This window comes from Lissotriton helveticus, chromosome 1_1 (genome assembly GCF_964261635.1).
Source record: "Lissotriton helveticus chromosome 1_1, aLisHel1.1, whole genome shotgun sequence".
Taxonomy (NCBI): domain Eukaryota; kingdom Metazoa; phylum Chordata; class Amphibia; order Caudata; family Salamandridae; genus Lissotriton; species Lissotriton helveticus.
In genome coordinates, this window is record NC_136057.1 from 1429437385 (window position 1) to 1429457032 (window position 19648).

General features: G+C 44.0%; 1 protein-coding gene across 1 annotated transcript in view; it reads right to left on the minus strand.

The window, feature by feature from the left end:
- Nucleotides 1–19648, minus strand: part of LOC144764166 (A.superbus venom factor 1-like) — a 1132054-nt gene that overhangs the window by 739361 nt on the left and 373045 nt on the right. Inside the window, exons 10-12 of the mRNA XM_078650288.1 lie at nucleotides 15699–15845; nucleotides 14230–14442; nucleotides 4302–4493 (exon numbers count right to left, since the gene is read on the minus strand). Coding sequence (XP_078506414.1) covers nucleotides 4302–4493; nucleotides 14230–14442; nucleotides 15699–15845 — 552 coding nt within the window. The remainder of the gene's footprint in view (nucleotides 1–4301; nucleotides 4494–14229; nucleotides 14443–15698; nucleotides 15846–19648) is intronic.

The following is a 19648-nucleotide window of genomic DNA, read 5'->3' on the forward strand; positions in this document are numbered from 1 at the left end:
CAATACTTACGTTGTAGTGGTATGCGTGGTAAAAGTATCTGCGTTGTAAATACATGCGTTGTAATGGTACTTCGTTGTAATGGATCCTGCGTTGTAAAAATTGCGTGGTAAAGGTAGGTCGTTGTAAAAGTTGCGTGGTAAAGGTTGTATACCCCTGAGGACTACCAATGACCCTACCAAATCTGACAAATGGGAGCTAATACTTACAACAGGACCCCCAACATAAGCCTTATTGACTGCATTATGTTAGATCTGAGATTATGGCCCACGATGAATGATATGGTTGTGGGATCCACCACAGATAGTGACCACAATCCCTTAGAGCTTTCCCTGGTATCGTCCCGGGCCACGTACACAAATCAAACCCATGCCACTGTTACAACCAGGGAACTATGTCCAACCAATGATAATAGATGGCTCAATTGTGAACGGGTATCCCGAGATGGAGAGAAACTAGAAGTAATTAAACTCAATGTGCTAGATGGTACCACAAAGCTAGTTAGCTTAGCTGAAAAACAGGGAAAGCTAGATGAGGTTACAACTTGTCACAGTCATCTTTTTAGTCTGTTGGCCACACTTTTTAGAGAACCTCTATGTCCCAGGATATCTTTAGAAAAAACAGGTCACAGTTTGCCTGGTTCAACTAGGAGTGCAGGAGTCTCAGACGCCAACTAACTGTGTCGCTGTTAGGGCAAACAATGTGGCATAACTGCGAGAAGTGAGGAGGGCATATAAGGTAGCTCAGGCAAGAGCAAAGAGGGAATGGGAGGAAAATCCTGGGCGCTAATCAGGGAGGCCTGCAATAGGAGAGATTCCAAGCCATTTTGGCTTTTAGTTACCAGGGGGGATGCCAACAGGCCCCAGCCACCTACTAACAACATTCCCATTGCAGCCTGGCATGATAACTTTTCCTCACTATACTCCGGAAATTGTAGCCTGCACCCATGAACATTTTCCACTAGCGATTTCTTCACGCGTGCTGAAATCAGGGCCAGCATTAATTCCATAATTAGTTCAAGGCTGCTGGACCTGATGGCTTTCCCGGTGATGTTTTCCTTAGTGATGTTGCGAATTGAACAACTTCGATTCTGGCACTAGCTAATGGTATCGCAGCAGGTGCCCCAATTTCACCTTCTTGGAAGGGAGCTGAGGTGATTCCAGTCTACAAGAATGGCGACCTATCGTCACCCTCCAATTACAGGCCTATCAGTTTGATAGACTGTGTGCAAAAGGTGCTCACTCAGGCACTCCTTGTGAAAATACAGGTCTGGATCAGCTACTTTAGCACCTTGTCCCCCTTCCAAGCTAGGTTCAGGAAGAAAACAAGCACCATCGCTTTCTTTTATTGGCATGAAAGACGGTGACTATAGGCCATTGAAGCCTCTATCTTGCTTTTATTGATCTACGTTCTGCCTTTGATTTGGTACCAAGACATAAGCTTTAATGTGCCCTGAAAGAGATGGGCCTCCCATTTGATGTTCTAACACTAGTTATTCCCCTCCATGAGGCCAACTACGCAAGGGTCCGCAGGGGCAGTCAAGGACAGTTAGCTGACCCAATGAAAATTAATAAAGGGGTCAGACAGGACTGCGTACTTGCCCCCACACTCTTCTTGCTTTTTGTTAATGGTGTCGTTCAATAACTTTCTGTATACCTGCTGATGCCCCCTCTCTGGGGAGCACCAAAGTAGTAAAACTGTTGTTTGCCGACAACACGCTGCTGGTGCCTAAGCCTCCTAAAGAGCTTCAGTTGCTATTGGATTGTTTTGAGGCCTTCTGAACCATGAAAGGTTTGGAGATTAACACCACAAAACAAAACTTTTATTACTGAACCCCCTCAAAACATTCAGCGGCAAGCTCACATTGGGTGGGGTAGCCCTGTGAGTACCTTGTGATCACCCTCTCCGATGGTCAGTCATGGAAGCCTCATATAATTAAGTGATATGACTTCAATGGAAGGGTTTTTGAAGTCTCAGATAAGCACTGGGCGCTCTACCATGTGTGGACGCTATAGTATCATGGAGGACTGGGTAGGCAAGGTGCAAAAGGCAAGCGCAAAAGACCCTCTAACCGCTTGACAGTATGTTACAAGGAGCTAACATACAAAACAGCTACTAACAATAAAGCCTATGCACACCTGAACAGGAATATGAATACAGTCGTGTATGGTATGTAACACAAAATGAAAAAGCCAAAATTAAGACATCAAATATGACGCAATGAAGCTTTAAGTAGGTTTAATAGTTCCACAACCAGCCGACACGTGTTTCGTCGCATGGGAACAGTGTCTTCGCGACTCTTCAGGGCTGTCACTTTGATAAAGTAGGTCAAAAGGTCGCTCCACCGGTGATATATCTGACCCGGCAGGGCCCGTGACCATGTGGGTAAGTTTCCTCAGAGCGCGTGATTCTCGTCAGGATAATTGGAACGTGCTGCAAATGGTCGGGTCACATCCCTGTGCCCTAGTAAGTTCTTGCGTCTAATAGTGGCAAGAGAGCTGCGGTTGGTAGAAAGAAGGGTTTGTATCCCGGGAGCGGATCTGGTGTATTCCCCACAAGCGCGGATAAGCACCTCGTGGTTCCGTGACTCAAAACGTGTTGAGGAGAGAGTCTAACTTCATGCACTCCCGGGTCGCCGTGTTCCAAGTGAAGGACTGACCCAATGAAAATTAATCAAGGGGTCAGACAGGACTGCGTACTTGCCCCCACACTCGTCTTGCTTTTTGTTAATGGTGTCGTCCAATAACTTTCTGATATACCTGCTGATGCCCCCTCTCTGGGGAGCACCAAAGTGGTAACACTGTTGTTTGCAGACAACACGCTGCTAGTGCCTAAACCTCCTAAGGAGCTTTAGTTCCTACTGGATTGGTTTGAGGCCTTCTGCACCATGAGAGGTTTGGACATTAACACCACAAAACAAAACTTTTAATACTGAACCCCCACAAAACATTCAGCGGCAAATACACATTGGGTGGGGTAACCCTGTGAGTACCTTGGGATCACCCTCTCCGATGATCAGTCATGGAAGCCTCATATAATTAAGTGGTCCCTTCAACACAGGTTGATTACTGGGGCAATGATCAAAGAGTATAAGACCTTCTCTACTAGAACTGTAGCAGCTCTGCTTCACATCTATGACTGTAAGGCAGTGTCCTTAGCAGTATATGGTGCAGACTGTGGGGGCTTGAAAATCTGGATGGCCCTTTGACTACGGAGAACACATTTCTGAGAGCTCTGGTGTCACTTCCACAGAGCACTCCACTTCACCCACTCAGGTTGGACATGGGCAGGACTTCCATCATTGTGAAGGCAAAACTACGTGCCCTTCTGTTCTGGCTCCTCCTTAGTTGCTTCCATATGCTGCTGCCTTATCTGAAATAATTGTGCTCGATTGATTTAGGCAAATAGAATGGTTCTACAAATTGAAATCTGTGCTTACTGCAATAGGGTCAGAGGGATTGTGGGATACTAGGGACCCTGCATAGCTCCCTTGTAAGGACTTAATCAGTTAACAATACTGGAACTGGGTGGCCCAGTCCTCACAAATCCACCAGCGTCAGGGCTATCTTACATGAGACTTTAATTTGAATTGGCAAGCGAACTTGAGCAATACCTGGAGGCTATAATGGTCCCGCAGAATACGAAACTTTACGTGCAATTCACATTTGGCTCTATCCCGGTGAATTCCCTTACATCCTCTTGGAGAAAGCCTGTGTTCTTTACTCAGTTTTGTCCTGGTAGCCCCCTAGCTGTTGAGTCAATAGGCCACATATTTATTGTTTGCCTATTGTATCGGTTTCCAAGATCCACATGGCTAGCTCCCCTTTGCAAGCGCCTTGGTACCCGCTTTCACCAAGAAGCAATGTGCATTTTAAAATCTGACACAAGTTTACTGATAGCCTGTGCAGTAGCTAAGTTTCTTGGTAAGATGTGGGCCATCAGAAGATAGATGCTGAAAATGTAAAATGACTGTATTTTCTATTGAATTATTATTTGTAATAATTTTAATGTCCTCTTTTTTATATGCTAGACAGTTTGTGTGTATTAGAGACCCACAGTATGTCTCAACCAATTGTGATACTTTTATTATTGTGGACCTCTGTTTGATATAGGTCCTTGGTTTTAGGAGCTTTTATTGATCAATATTTTTAAACTTCCAATCCCTTTCCCCCAGAGTTCGTTTCATAACAGAATTTTAATGCTCTATTGTAAGTAGTTTATATTTTCCTGAACTGTATGCATTTGCACTTTTATGGTCCGAAGACCTAATAAAGTTGATTGATTGATTGATTGGATATCTTACCGTTCCCATGCAGGTGTCCTTCACATCCACCCAGACGGAGTCTGCCACAATCTCGCCCTGTACATAGTAATAGGCAATGATGCGGAAAGAGGGGATGTAGTCTGGAACGATAGGCAGCGTCATGGACACCAGTGATTGCCCCGGCTGCCTCTCCTGTTTGCCAACCTTGAAAATTCGTCCTTTGCTCATAATCTGTGGGTGGTGGAGGGGGGAATTGGAGAAGAGAGAATGGGACAGAGATTAATTAGCATGTTGCAAAATCAGAGATCCAAAGGTAGGCATCAGAAACTTAACCCTTCTATTCCAAGTTGGCACTTTTTGTGCAATAGGGAATCTCATACGAAAAATGCCATACATTTGGAGGGGGCAGAAAGGAAAACGTGGAAAACGTGGACAAAACCTACGCAATCTTCATCAGGTAATTAATTATATGTGAACGATATTATTTCCCTCAAAGTAGAGCAGTTACAAATGACAATTGGGTACCAGATCTGAAATCAGCCTGGGTTGGTTATGAAGCACTTCTGGTACTAATCCTCCCGTTCATGAAAGCAAAACGTAGCACAAAACATTTTACTCGTTTTATTTCATGAATAGGCTAAAGGTTACGAAAGATTGAAACACTTACAGGATTCTGAACCTAGATATGTTATGAGAAAAATACTGTCATTTATGGAATATACAAGTCATTTCAGGAAGCAAACCTTAGAATCTGCAACTATAACAAATTCCGTAGACTACATGTATGCATATGCATGTATACAGATCGAAAAGTATGGGTGTACAATATTGAATGCAAAACTGAATTTGCACTGTGTAACTTATTGGTTTCTTTCTCTACTGGGAAAATGTTTCCTTCATTAAGAAATCTGTTCCCTTACATCTCCCTCTATGTAGTTCAGTTTTCTGAACTACATAGAGGAATTTAATTCTACTTATGTCAGGATCATCACTACAACAGTTTACCGGATGGGAAGCAATCTACAAAAAAGTGTGCATAACCACAAACTGCAAGTTTGCAGGCTTTTACCAATATATTCCCGTGGACTCACGCTAGAAGTCCACACCGAACTTCAGTCACCTCTATTTACTGAATAATTAAATAGCTGGGCCGTTAATTGTGATTGTGGTTTTTAATGTGCCTATACTATGCTGCATATAATAATACATTCCTGACACATTTAATTTACATTTCATTCTAGTATCAATCAGAAACCGAAGACCAGCTTTGCCGACTTCCTCATCTCCGTCATATTTTTTTAACATAGTAATTTTCCACTAATTTACCACACTGATCTCCTTCATTCCACACAATCTATAGATCCTTAAGTATCTCCCTGATCTCTGCAGGTGGCCTAGGTAGAAACCAATACAACTTGGGCTTTGAGATTCCTGCGCCACTTCTGTCTATCCTCTTCACTGCCTGTAAAATAAATCGTAAATTCGGTATTTGTAAAGCGCAAACTAATCACCCCTAAGGGTCTCAAGGCGCTGGGGGCCATTGGGGAGATTAAGTGAACTATTGCCCAGAGTCACATGATGCTGAACTTAGATGCCACTGGCACCAGGGATCGCTCCTGAGTCAGTCGCTCTGGTCGCGGCGCCACACCTCTCCCTCTGTCAAGATGTCTCCACAGTGCTCCCTTCCTCAACAGCTATTAATGGCCATTGGATTAGGGCACTATTAAGAGTTTTGGTCCATGGGCTACTCGGTCAAACCTTGAAAGATGCCCTGCCTGATATTTTAAAAGCGCCAAACTGAAAATAAGGATCTTAGGGCCAGGTGTACAAAGCATTCTGTGAATCAGGCTGTTTGCGGCCTTAAAAAAGGTACATACATGTGGCCCATAGTCATTAAAACAATTGTTTTCTTTAAAAAATACTCTTAAAGCTCACAATTTGGATTTTTGTTTGCTGCTTGCCTTATCACTTTGTTTTCTGCACATATTACATTCTGACATTTTTGATGCATTTAGAGACATAACTATGTCTGTGTCATCTATAAAGGCTCTTTGTTCACTCCTTCCCACCTAGATGATTGTCCATAGTTTTGTTTGCACAATCTATGGTCTTTTAAGAGATGTTCAATGCTTCTCAGCATATTCCAAGAGATTGTTTTTCATCATTCGTTCTGCTTGTCCAGGTTAGTTTACAACAACTAAGGACCCCATAATATTTTCATAAACTGTCATCCTTTCGCTGAGACAAGGGGAGGAAGGTCATTTGCCTTCCAGTCCCCTGCCACCAGACAATTTTGAGCAGTCAGTGAAAGACGTGAAGAAAAGTAAATTGTTCTGTTCTTCTATGTCAGGTGCCTTCGACCTCCATGTTGTTGAGAGCTAATATGAACTGAAGAGTTGTGATTTTGAGGAGACATCTTGGATTGTCCTCAGACTGATTCTAGATTGGCAGTGTGTGTGCCAAGCAAGTCCTCACCAAGAAGTATCAATGGCACAGGCTCATCCTGATGTTAGATCATTGAAGGCACAACTTTGGAGATGGTTCAGTGCTTTCAAAGAGAATATTCCGGTACAGTGGATACTGTAGCACGGAAAATTCCATTTCTTTACACTTTGCACTTTTGAAGGCCAGCTCTGCCCTCAGGCCGGTGTGATAATATCCTAGATTAGAGCAATCCTCAGAAGGATATAGGGCAAGCTCTTCCTTCGTTCTCTGCTCAAGGGAAACCTGTATATAGAAAGTTGTGTATAAAAATATTCCTACCTGACATGTAGATCAGCAGCAAAGTAGAGCTAAACTTTCTCATCCCCCCCAAAGAAAATGTTATAGGAACCATGCATGGTCCTAAAATAAAGTGTAAACATATAGTTTCTGTTTAGAGTGTTCAAGTTCAATGGGCCTCATTTATGAAAGCCTTGCGCCACCGATGCGCCACTTTTTCCCATGTTAAAAGTGACACACCGGCGGCGCAAGGCCTTCATAAATAAGGCCCAATATGTTTTATAGTACAATATGCAAACATGACCAGTATTTGTCTTTCAAAAAGGTGGTAAAATCACAGCAAGCACTCTGTTCCCAATACAGGTACGAAACCCCACCTGCACTGGGAACAGCACAGCAATGAAAGTCAGGCTAGCTGTTTGAAACTAACGATTGTCTTTTAATGTGCGGGCAGCAACCCTCTTGACTTTAACAGGGTGGCAGAGATCCCTGTGTATGTGGGTAAAGATTAATGACTGCATCACCCTGCAGGAGCCCCTTTCACGATTCCAGGAGGTACTGTCGGGGAGAGCACTGACCGTACATCACTTCCATGTGGTGCTGCCAGTGTCTGCATGAAGGCCTCTTTGCTTCTGTGCCTACATCTGTTATATGGTGCAGGTGCCAATGCAAAGTATTCCTTCATTGGCATAGGGCCAAGTGTCCATGCAAATGGAAGAAAGGCCCCCTTGACATTGTGCCAGCGCACATTTAGTGTCAATGCAATTTGTATTATAGAAGGGGTTATGCAAAAAATTGTGGTTCCTATAATACCAATGTACCCTTGGGCTGAAAAAAAGCAGGCGCAAATGCTCAATCTGCATATGGGACACTTTCCAAAATACTAATCATTGGTTCTCTGCAGGCCCATAAGCTACAGAGTGTAGGTAGATAAAGCCCACTACCTTGCTGTTGCCTAAGTGAACAAACCATAAGCCTCTTGCTCAGCAGTCTAAGTACCTTTGGATAAAGATCAACTCTTTCTCTACACCATTAGTCCTGTTTGCATCAACCCTAGGACTATCCACCAGCCCTGCCATTGAATCTGGTTCAATGAATATCAGTATATTTTCACTGCTTAGCAAGAGCTATTCCAAGGACCACCTAAGATCATTCCTTCTCCTTGCTCCATTAGTGCTGTTTGGATGTAGCTCAGGATCCTCCTGTTGCAAAGTCTTCTGGGTCCTGGTTGGATATACCCAGGACCGCCTCTTGTCCATCTCACTAATTCTGACTGTTTGAACCCCAACGCTAACCTTTCAACTAGAGATCTAGTACCCCAATATTGAAGCCTAGAATATTGACACATAACAATATTGACTTGCACAATATTATCAAGGTAAGTAGATGCTGAAATAGAATAGTATGGACATCCTCAAAAAAGTGATGGATGTCCCGTCTGCCCTACTAACAGTGTATAGGGCCTCTAATCACACTAAACAGGACAGACAGGACAACAGCTGATTTTTTGGTCGTTTTCTAGCATGTGCCAAAGTTTAAATAAGACCATAAAACTTTACTTCCATATGGAACTTACTGGACAAGTCGATATCTTGCAGTCCATATTGTTGGCAGTATTCAATATTTGTGTAGCTATTAATTTGAAGTACAACCCTCCTAACTACATAAGTTTAAGCATCCTTTACCAGCGCTCCAGGCATCTCAGGGGCATATGTACAAGCCCCTATCACCATGGGAACGTCACTTTTTTCGACCTTCCTGGGGCGATAGGGGCTTCACCTTATTTACAAGGCAGTGTTAAGCCACTTATTGTGGCTTAACTCTGTCTTTTATATAAGGCACCCTTTCATGCTATGCTTAGTGTGAAAGCGGAGGGCAATGGGTGTTGCAGTGGGCGTTCCACCGGAACACCCATGGATTCTGACACCGCCTCCTATTTACAAGGGAGGCGTAAATAGGAGGCAGCGCCAGAATTCAGACCAGGAAAAACGTGGTCTTTACCTAGTGAAGCAAGGGGAAATGTTTCATTTCTCCTCGTGTTTGCTGCTTTCATGTGTGCTGCGTTGTGCAGCACACATGAAAACAGCAAAAGGCCAATGATTGTTTATGAGCAGAAAGGTCCCTCTTCCTGCACATAAACAATATATATTTTTTAAATTGCTGTTTTACAACTTCTGGTGTGCTGCGATAAGCATCACATTTAGGAGTTACAAAAGAGCATTTCAAGATTGTTTATGTGCAGGAAGGGGGACCTTCCAGTACATAAACAATCTTTCCCTGCAAGCAGACACCCTTGCACTTTGGTGTAAAGGTGCCAACGTTGGTGCAAAGGCGCCAGCATTAGAGCTAAGCTGCTAAACTTAGCTTCAGCGCAGGGGGAAACGTAGGTCAGTGTCACAACAGAGAACGGTTAACCACTAACCTCTGAAGCTGGGTACAGCGGGAATGATGGTAGATGCCAGCTAACCCTTTCCCCCTTATGGAACCACCTGCGAGTAATTATATCCCCACTCCACAGGTTATACCACCATATGGGAAATGGAAAAAAGGGAAAAACAAAACAAAAAAGGTGCAGCAACAGAAACCCCAAATGGGAAGGTCTTCGGGAGTTGTAGATGTCTCTCCTACAACTGCCCCATGTTCCCTGTTAGTGATACACAATGAACATTCATGAAATCCCCCCCTATGCCACCATAAACAACAATTTCTGATGTGTGATAACTTACAGTCAACACTGCTGCACGTCTCCAGATACAAAAGGAACAAAAGGTAAAAATAAAGTAAAAGAAAATTAAGAGGCGTCTTCCTTATTATCGCACAGGATAAGTTCTATAGATAGCCAGGCACTAATAATGTTATTCCAAAAAAGAGGTACTTATCTTAACTGAAGATAATCCTCTTGTAGGGTATCTCCACTTGTCCTTAAAGAGAGTCTCTATCTCTCTTAAAAGCGGTTCCAGCATGTAGGGAGACAACCAAGTATAAAAAAGGAATTAAAAAACTGAATGCTGGCCCCGGTATTCCAAGCCTCTTTTCAGCTATGTGGTAATTTAGCAGCCAGAAATACTGCAAGAGCGCTCTCCTGAGCTGGTAATGTCTTTTCTTAGCCTCTGGGCTCAATATACTTCAATCGCACTAAACACGCGTTTTCAGGAAGATTTTGATACAAATCTCACATGTCAGCTCCAACGCAAAAAAATGGTCTTGAGCTTATCGCGCTAAAGCGCGGCAGCAGGCTGGGAGCTGCCTGCCTCGCGGAAAGGAGGAGCACGCTTCAGTGCGACGCTCATCAAAAGCAGACTCTCTCTTTGCGGGGCTTGAAGGCTCTATGAGTGTCCGACAGCAGAAGGCGGCGGAAATCCAGGCAGTCGCTTTCCAGACAGGCGATTCGGAGCAGCTATCGGCAGGCCGTTAATCTTCATGGTGACAAGCCATGTGTCTAAGGTAGGAGTGGCTTAAATTGGGGAAATGAAGAAAAGACAATTCAGATCTCCCTAGGCAGTATGGGAGATGTAGTCACGTTCATTCATCCTTCCATTCTCCTCTGTGTATGTTATATGCAACCCCCTTCTCGCTCTACCTATGTTGAACCATGACAGAGACCCCCTCTCAACGATCAACGTCTCGGTGGTCCACCAGCCTTTGTGGGGAACTGGGAATGGAAGCGCCGAAGGAGACCAGGGCAATGAAGGTTGGCCCTCGGTTCCCAAGAGCGATCCTCGGGCCGTAACCTTTCCAATCTATGAGGTAGTGTACCCGACCCCAGACAAATTTGGAATCTAAGATACCCGTTACCTTATACTCTTCCTCCCCATCTACTTCCAAATGCCTGGGTATGATGGGTATTCTGGTGCCAGGGAGACAGGGTGTTAACCTCATGGCGACGGGGTTGATTATACTGTTGATTGGATAGGGACCTACATATCTAGGCTGTAACATAGTGTTACCCTTAAGTTTCAAGTGTTTGGTGTTAAGCCATATCTTATCCCCTAACTTATAGGGTATTTCTGTTCTCTTTCTAGCTGTGTTGTGTTTATCTCAGTTTCTAGCCTCTTCGAGATGTGTTTTGGCTGTCTGTAGCACAAACTTGAGGTGGTCATAGTGTTCTTGGATAGATGGATGTTTAAAAGCTACAGTCTTTTCAACTGGTAACATATTGGGATGATATCCATGGAGGCAAAAGAAGGAGGAACATCCCAGTGTGGAATGATTCGCATTGTTATATGCGAATTCCACAGTCTATAGAAGCGTGCTCCAGTCTTCCCCTTGTAGTAGTGTGAAACATCCTAGATACTGTTCCAAAGTTTTGTTTAATCTCTCAGTCTTGCCGTCTGTCTGAGGGTGATAACTTGTGGATAACCAGGCGTCTATTTTTATGACAGTGCATAACCCTTTCCAACTTTGGCATGAATTGGGTTCCTCTGTCTGTGATAGTTACTGATGGAATACCATGCAAATGCACTACGTGTTGTAGGAAAGACATAGCCAATTCTCCTGATGTCAGAAACTTGGTCATGGCGATGAAAGGGCACATCTTGGTAAAGTGATCAATAACCACAAGTATGCTGTCATGGCCAGAGCTAACATGCATTTCCACAATAAAATCCAAAGACACGGTATGCCAGGGAGCTGGAGGTATAGGTAAAGGTCTGAAGAATCCACTTGCTCGTTGATGTTGAGTCTTGGCCTGCGTACATACCGAACATTCCAATACATATTTTTCAGTGTATTTCCTTAGTGATTCCCACCAAAAGTATCTAGACAGGGTCTGAAGGGTTTTTTGTATTCCCAAAGGTCCCTCCCCCCAAGGAAGAATCGTGTATCCATTGTAAGGCCTGCTGTTGCAGGGGTCCTTCAGGGATATACAGTCTTTCATCGTAGTACAGCAGATTTTCACAACGGAACGGTGTTGTCGTTCCTCTGTAACCCATGCATTTCAATCTAGACATTCGAGCTGTTTCTTTACATCTTCCAGGAATTTGTGAGGGGTTGACAGCACCATTACTTCTGTTGGAAAGGAAGCCTTCTGCAAAATCACAGGAGGTTATTCAGCTGGATCTGAGCTAACTGCCGGAGTAGGCATGGGTCGTGAAAGTGCATCAGCCTTACCACTCTGTGGTCCTTGTCGATACTTGATCACGAAGTCAAAGTCAGAGAAGAACCATGACCATCGGAGCTGGTGAGGGGTCAAGGCTCTAGCAGTCTTTAGAAACAAAAGGTTCCGGTGATCGGTGTATATTTCCACCAAATGTTTGGCTCCCAACAGGTGGTGTCTCCATGCTGCACAAGCTCTCTTGATTGCTAGTAGGTCTTTGTCCGTGATGCTGTAATTCACTTCACAGGTTAATAATGTTTTAGAGAAGAAGGCGACGGGATGGAGTTGGCCAGTGTCTGGATGTCGTTGGGAAAGAATCCCTCAAATAGCATAGTATGAGTCGTCTATTTCAACCACGAATGGCTGGGAAGCGCCAGGCTGTCGCAACAGTGATGCACTGGTGAAACAACGTTTTAGTGCTTGGAAAGCCTTTTCTGCAGGTTCCTTCCAATGAAATACAGAGCCTTTTTGTAGGAGGTGTGTCAAGGGTTGAATAATTCTGGAGAATTCTTTGATAAACCTCCTATAGAAGTCTGCAGAGCCAAGAAAGCTCTGCAAGGCTTTCACACAGGAGGGGGATTTCCATTGAATAATGACTTGTATTTTCTTTTGGTCCATGCAGAGGCCATTGAGTCCGATGGCATATCCCAAAAACTCCACTTCTGTGGTGTGGAAAAAACATTCTCCAACTTAGCGTAGAGAGTAAACCACTGTAGTTGTTCCAGCACGGCAGACACATGAGGGATGTGTTCCTTTAAGGAGCCTTTTTGTAGGAGGTGTGTCAAGGGTTGAATAATTCTGGAGAATTTTTTGATAAACCTCCTATAGAAGTCTGCAAAGCCAAGAAAGCTCTGCAATGCTTTCACACAGGAGGGGGATTTCCATTGAATAATGACTTGTATTTTCTTTTGGTCCATGCAGAGGCCATTGAGTCCGATGGCATATCCCAAAAACTCCACTTCTGTGGTGTGGAAAAAACATTCTCCAACTTAGCGTAGAGAGTAAACCACTGTAGTTGTTCCAGCACGGCAGATACATGAAGGATGTGTTCCTTTAAGGACGCTGAGTAAACCAGAATATCGTCTATGTACACAATACATGATACATCCAACAACCCTCCTAAGACTTCGTACATGAAATACTGGAAGGCAGCAGGGGCGTTGCAAAGGCCGAAGGGCATTACTCAATATTCGTACAGTCCGAATTTGGTACGAAATGCCGTTTTCCAGTCCCCCCCTCGCCGCACCCGTACCAGATGGTAGGCTCCCTGGCGATCCAGTTTGGTGAACACCTGGGCTCCTTTCAGTTGGTCTAGTAGGACAGGTATTAATGGCAGAGAATACCTATTCTTCTTTGTCACTCTGTTGATCGCCCTATAATCGATGCATGCCCTCAAGCCCCCTTTGTGCTTCGGAGTGAATAAAAGCGGCGAGGAAGCAAGGGAGCTGCCTGACTCACAGAAAGGAGGAGCGCGCTTCAGCGAGGCGCTCATCAAAAGCAGACTCTCTCTTGAAGGGCTTGAAGGCTCGCTTCAAGACAGGCGATTCAGAGCAGCTATCGGCAGGCCATATATGTTCACAGTGACAAGCCCAGTTTCTAAGGTAGGCGTGGCTTAAATAGGGAAAAGGAAGAAAAGACAATTAATTTCTCCCTAGGCAGTATGGTAGATGTAGTCAAGCTCATTCATCCTTCCATTCTCCTCTGTGTATGTTATGTGCAATCCCCTTCTCGCTCTACCTATGCTGGACCATGACAGGCAGCACCATATTCTTATAAATATGGTGCAGCCCTGCATTTCAGAATTGGCGTAGGATGTTGTTAAGCCAAGGAGACTAACAACATGCTCCGCCACTTCCCTTGCACAGTTTGATGAACCCCAGTGCCCTTCCCTAGCCCAGCTTCCAGCTTAGTCTTATTCGATGAACATTAAGAAATTTGCTCAGCCTGATGATAACTAATGGAATGATCCTCAGCACCCCCTTCTAGGTCCATTGTTCCGAGCTGGATGAATCTTAGAACCCTTCCCATGCATTAGCTTTTCTAGTCTTGGTTGAATGAAGCTCAAGAGCTTCCCCTCAGCCTGCCCTAAGAGACCAAGCCACAGGATCATCTCTCTTCCCTAATTTCTCCATTTCTTCAATGTGTCCTTACTATGTAAGTGAAGGATTTAATCTGGTTCTCTGTGGTCGGGTCACTGCTCTTCACATTGAAGTTCACATACAGGTTGTCCTCCACTTTCAGAGCATTGGCTTTGGCTCCAATGTGGAGATAGTTCGTGGAGTGTCCTTGACCCTTGTAAGCAATTGCCTTCATTGTTGCCTTCGCCTGATGATTATCTTGATGCAGATGATGTATTGTGGCAACCTGAAAAATAAACATTATCAAAGTTAGATCACTTTTGGAAGAAACACTGGCTTATACTTTGATCCAGATGTGCCAGCTGAACAACAATACTCTAATATAACAGTACTGTAAGCATGTGATTCCTCTGTGTCAGTTCGTGGCTTTGCCCTTAGTTTCACAATGTTTTTTATCCTATTTCTCAGTCACTTGGTCTCTTCTCAATTCACAACAACACCAGAGAAGCAGGGCTGGACTGGCCATAGCGGTCACCGGGCAATCCCCCGGTAAGCCGCATTGGTGGGGGCCGGTTTTGGGCCGCCGGGGGCCGTTTTTGTTACAGGGCCGTTTTTATAGCGTAGCTGCAATATCGTCCCTGTACCAAAAACGGCTGAAACCCAGTCCGGCAAAGAGCTCGGCAACACCTCCAACCCCCCGAATGAGGGGGGGGGGGGGCGGCCAAGCACTTTGCCAGGGCCAGTTGTGGTTCCGAGTCCGGCCCTGCAGATAAGTTCTAAACTCAGACAACTCAGCATGTTAGTGTCTGTTTCACATTCTGTTCCTCATCTCTTTGTTTTCAGATTATTAGGGAGTCCACAACTCCACGGAGTAGATTTATTACTCTTTCCCTTAGCACCCCAATACCTGCTCTGTAGTTTTTTCCTCAGCCTTCTGATGCTTTCCTCACTGTGTTACCTCACACCTTAGTAGCTGTGCTTCCCTCTGTGCCACAGCACTTGAGTAACCTCAGATGCCTGGCTATATCCCTTGCATTGTCCATGTGATAGAAGTGTTCATTTGCACATGAGGCTCATCCCTCTGTGTGAGGGTAGTTTTGTAACTGTGGGTGTGCAATAGTTGTCAATGTATGCAAGTGGCAGATAAGTGGACCAGTAAATTGCAATACTTGCACAAACACATGGAATATAAAGAGTGAAAAAGATCCAGATGTACTACAACATTTGGATGTTGCATTGGTAAAAACCAAAATCTGCACGCTATGCACAATTTTCAGGGCATAACCTCAGGATACATTTTAGTTAAAGTACCTAATAAAATCTGAACAACTCTGTGTTTGATTTTATCAGATGCAATTGCTATCCCAAACGATTCTGGGGCACTCATATTCAGGCCTCAAAGGGGAGAATTATATCTTTATATTTGAGTCATCACTCTGCGTGTGAAGATGTTCCACAGTTAGTGACTTCAAGGCCTCGGTGTGATGAATGTCTATCTTTGCGTGAGGTATGGTGTTTCAATTTCAGCATTCAATTACTCACAGTAATAAATAACTCATTCATATTGGCTACTGTGTTTATTGTCAACGTAGTGGTACCATCTTCCTGAGTACTGCCTTCAATGTTTCCGGGGGTAGCAACTACTGGGACACGGTGAGCAGGAGTGCCATCAGGGTTTGTAATGAAGACCTGAGAAGAACACAGAATTTGGTGAGGTGGGACATCTGCTCTGCGACTAGAGCTTAGATAATCCAACACAACAGTTAACTCCATCCTGAGCAGAACATTGGTAAAACCTTCATCAAACACTGGCTCAATAAACAATATCATCATCTACAAAAAACACAAATATTATACAGAAACAGTAGGAAATAACAAAGAACACGAGAAACTCAGAACCATGATCAAAGTTTTATTTGTATGGGTAATATAGTGATCATTGGTCAAAGTGTTATATAGGTGTGGGGACAAGAAAGAGGTTTTAAATTCACTTGCATGAGTGTTTTTCTTGCCAAAATACATAATGAATGGCCAGCTTAGTAATATGTATTCCCATTTGTAGTCACTTTCCTTTTTGTGAACTTTTGTTAATGATGTGGCTATTTTTTTATTCTTAAACGTTGCCCCAAAACACAAGAAAAATGTTTAACGATAGTTATGCATTAGTCATCCAGCAAACCACCAACACAGCAGTCTGCTCAACAACAAGATAGTACTGTATGTTTTGTGATATGTACCGCTCTAGGCATAAACAGCAGAAAAAAACACAAATAACAGCTGTATTAGTCACAATAGACAACACAGTCTTAGGGACTTGATCCTGCATTCCCATACCAATGTCCTCCAAACCCACAAACGACACTAATCCCAGGTCAGAAGCATCTGTACTCAGACCCACCCAATCAATCCCCCAAAAATGTAGAATCAACTACAGCAGTGGAACTATTCTCTCTGCAAACATCAACCTGGTAAACCCCTCACACCTTCCAAGAAATTTCTTCCACCAAGGAATCAATTGACATTTATTTGTTGTTTCACCATAAGCCTAGAAGGGGGAACAATCATATTGCTCAGCATGTTCTGTTCTTTGTAATGTACAGCAAGTCAAGTGCCAGGCTGGCCATAGCAGCACCGGGCGTTTCCCAGGTCGGCGGAGGGGTGGCAGACAGTCTTCTGGTTGTGGGGGCAGTTTTTGTCACTGAGGGCAGGTTTTGCAGTCGTGCTGCAATATCGGCCCCCAGTAACAAAATCGAGAGCGGAGCTTTTTACTAGTACCCCGCAGGGCCGGCTGAGTAGCAACCTGCCAGGGTTGGGTGCTATTCCCAGCCAGACCCTGGGCAGGGCCATGTTCCTCGGCCACATTCTGTGGAACTGATGTGGGAATAACAATATCTGATCTTCCCTACAGAGGATCCCCTTCAACGGAACCAGCTATTTCAGAATCCTGTCCCTCGTTCCCATGTCTATAAGAATTATAATTGGTGTTTCAGCTTTCCCACTTACTCATAGGTGTTACTTAAACCTTCATGGGTCAGATGTATCTTTTCTGTTTAATTCCGTGGAAATAGTTGTTGTGACCCTGCAGCATCTCCACATGTGCCCCTTACTTAAATTATCAAGACCTTTCACTCTGACTTCCAGCCTCATCCACATTCTCAACTGAGGAATTTGATTCTGCTTTTTGGTGCTACAGGGCCACCAGGTGAGTTTCTGCATTGACAATGGCCTGCTCAGTCCCAAACCCTCTTCCTGTCAGATTTGGCAACTTGGCCTCCGAGGCACTGACCGCCCTAGCAATGCGCCCAACCTGACAGTCAGATCACAGTATAGCCATTGCGATGACTGGGGTTCTTTTGACTCTCTGACTTTATAGGTTAATTAAAACAAGAAGCATTGTTTTCTGCTGCTTCTGAAAATAGTCCATAGGTATATTTTAAAATGGGCATGTCCTAGGATACCAAGAACATAATCTTTTGTCAGTATGTCTAGATCAACAAAAGAGATCTGTAACTAGAGCATTGCATGTTATACTGAAATACTCAGACTCATTGTAAATATAGTGAATGCATGACGTGATTTGTATTTGGAAAATATTGGAAATTGTTTAAATAATGACAATAATCAGCCTTCTAAGTCTAATTAAAATGAATATAGCCATCCAAATGAAACATTGTTAAACTAAAGAATAAGATTATTTCAATTGAAATGTTACATTTCTAAAAAATAAAAATATTGGAAGGTTAAAGCACCACCAAGTAGCAAGCTTGTTAATATGGTCAAATTATCAAAGTAGTTGAATCAATAAGAAAGATGTTTTTGCCTTTTTTTTCCCCTCTTATTTATTTTCTTTCTTTCCTTAATTTTCACTGTTTCTTGCTTTGTAACCAGGGGGCATATTATCAAGACAGGAGATAAGATTATCGCTGCTTTATCGGCAGAAAACTGCCGATGAAGTGGCGATAATGGGCTTGATAATATGCTCTATATAATTCCAATCGAAGCCCATGTTAGATGTCTTCACATCTAACATGGGCAGTATGTATGTGATCTTTATTTTATTTTATTTTATTTTGTTCCTGGCGTAAGTTAAATTTAATTGGTGTTGTTAACTTTAATTTAATTTCTTTGTGGTGACCGCTTCTTTTCCCTTCCAAAAAGTTTGGCTGAATTTAGAACCTCCGTTCATTTTGCACGTTCGTGCGGATTCTTTTTAAGGAATTGCCTTGCTCAAAATAGAGCGGGAATAGTTTGTCATTGGATTCAATGTTTTTTTACACGTATGATAATCGTGTATCTGCACTTCAGCAGTAGATAAATACAACATTCACTAAAGTCCCTCAGCAATAAAAGGGACTTCAGCCACCAACCAACAACACGCCAGGAAGTGCATGTGTAGTAGTAGTGAAGAAAGGGAGCAGGGCCTCAGCGAGTTGCTGGCTTCCATTATTTAAATTCAAGGAAGGGGTGTTGTGTGCCCTCCCTTCCCTTCCCTTAGTGCTTTTGGGCCATGGGGAACCCCTTCCCAAACTGCCTGACCCCTTTTTTCCATTTTCTTGTGATAAAATGGAAGGGGGCCACGCGGCACCCTTCCCAAGGCCTATTTCTCCCCCGGGTACCCCATCCCCCAAGGTTGGGCCTTTGCTACTTTTTTTTTTAAACAGGAGGGGGGCCATACGGCCCCACTCCCCAAGCCGCTTTCAGCTACCGGGACCACATCCCTTGGGCTTGTTCTTTTTAAAAATCTATTTATGTATTTTTTTAAGTAAAGGGGGCACCGTGGCCCCCCTTCCCTGTGCCAGTTTTGGCCCTGGAGACACCATCCCCCGGGGCATGCCCTCTTTCTTTTGGGGGGAAAGCGGCCCCCTCTTGAGGGTGGTATTGCCACTGGAAACCCATCCCTCAGGGCAATACCACATCCTTTCTTTTTTAGGTCTCGACTACGCAGTGCGCATACGCTGATTAGGAAAAAGACCTTTAGTATTCTGCACACCTTTACGGGCAAAAATGTGCACGCATTGCATTGCTTTGAATGGCAACGAGTGCACGTTTGGCAATTCCCTTGCGGGAGCGAGCTTTCAAACCATCTAATAATTACTAACAGATGGTTCCAGCTGGCGCCTGCAAGAGAAAGGCCCCCTCCTCTATCCCCCTCACCCTGCTGCTTGTAACTTTAGGCGCGCGGCGCAGGCACCCTCCTCTCTCCCCCCTGCTACCTCAGCGCGCTTGCTTGTTTTCACAGATTTTTTTAACTGCTGCGCCTTCATAAGCCTCGCCCTGCTCTAGACCATTTCCGGGAACCTCAATGTTGAAAATGAAGTGTCCCAATCCCCTCTTTTGGACTTTATAACTAAAATAGTTTCTCGGCAGCAGTGATCTTGAATAGCACAGGTATTGCAGATATACAGGACGCTCGTTGATGTCATCAGTGATGTCATTTGAGATGTCATCAATGATGTAATCAGTGATGTCTGTTATCATGTCATAAATAGTGT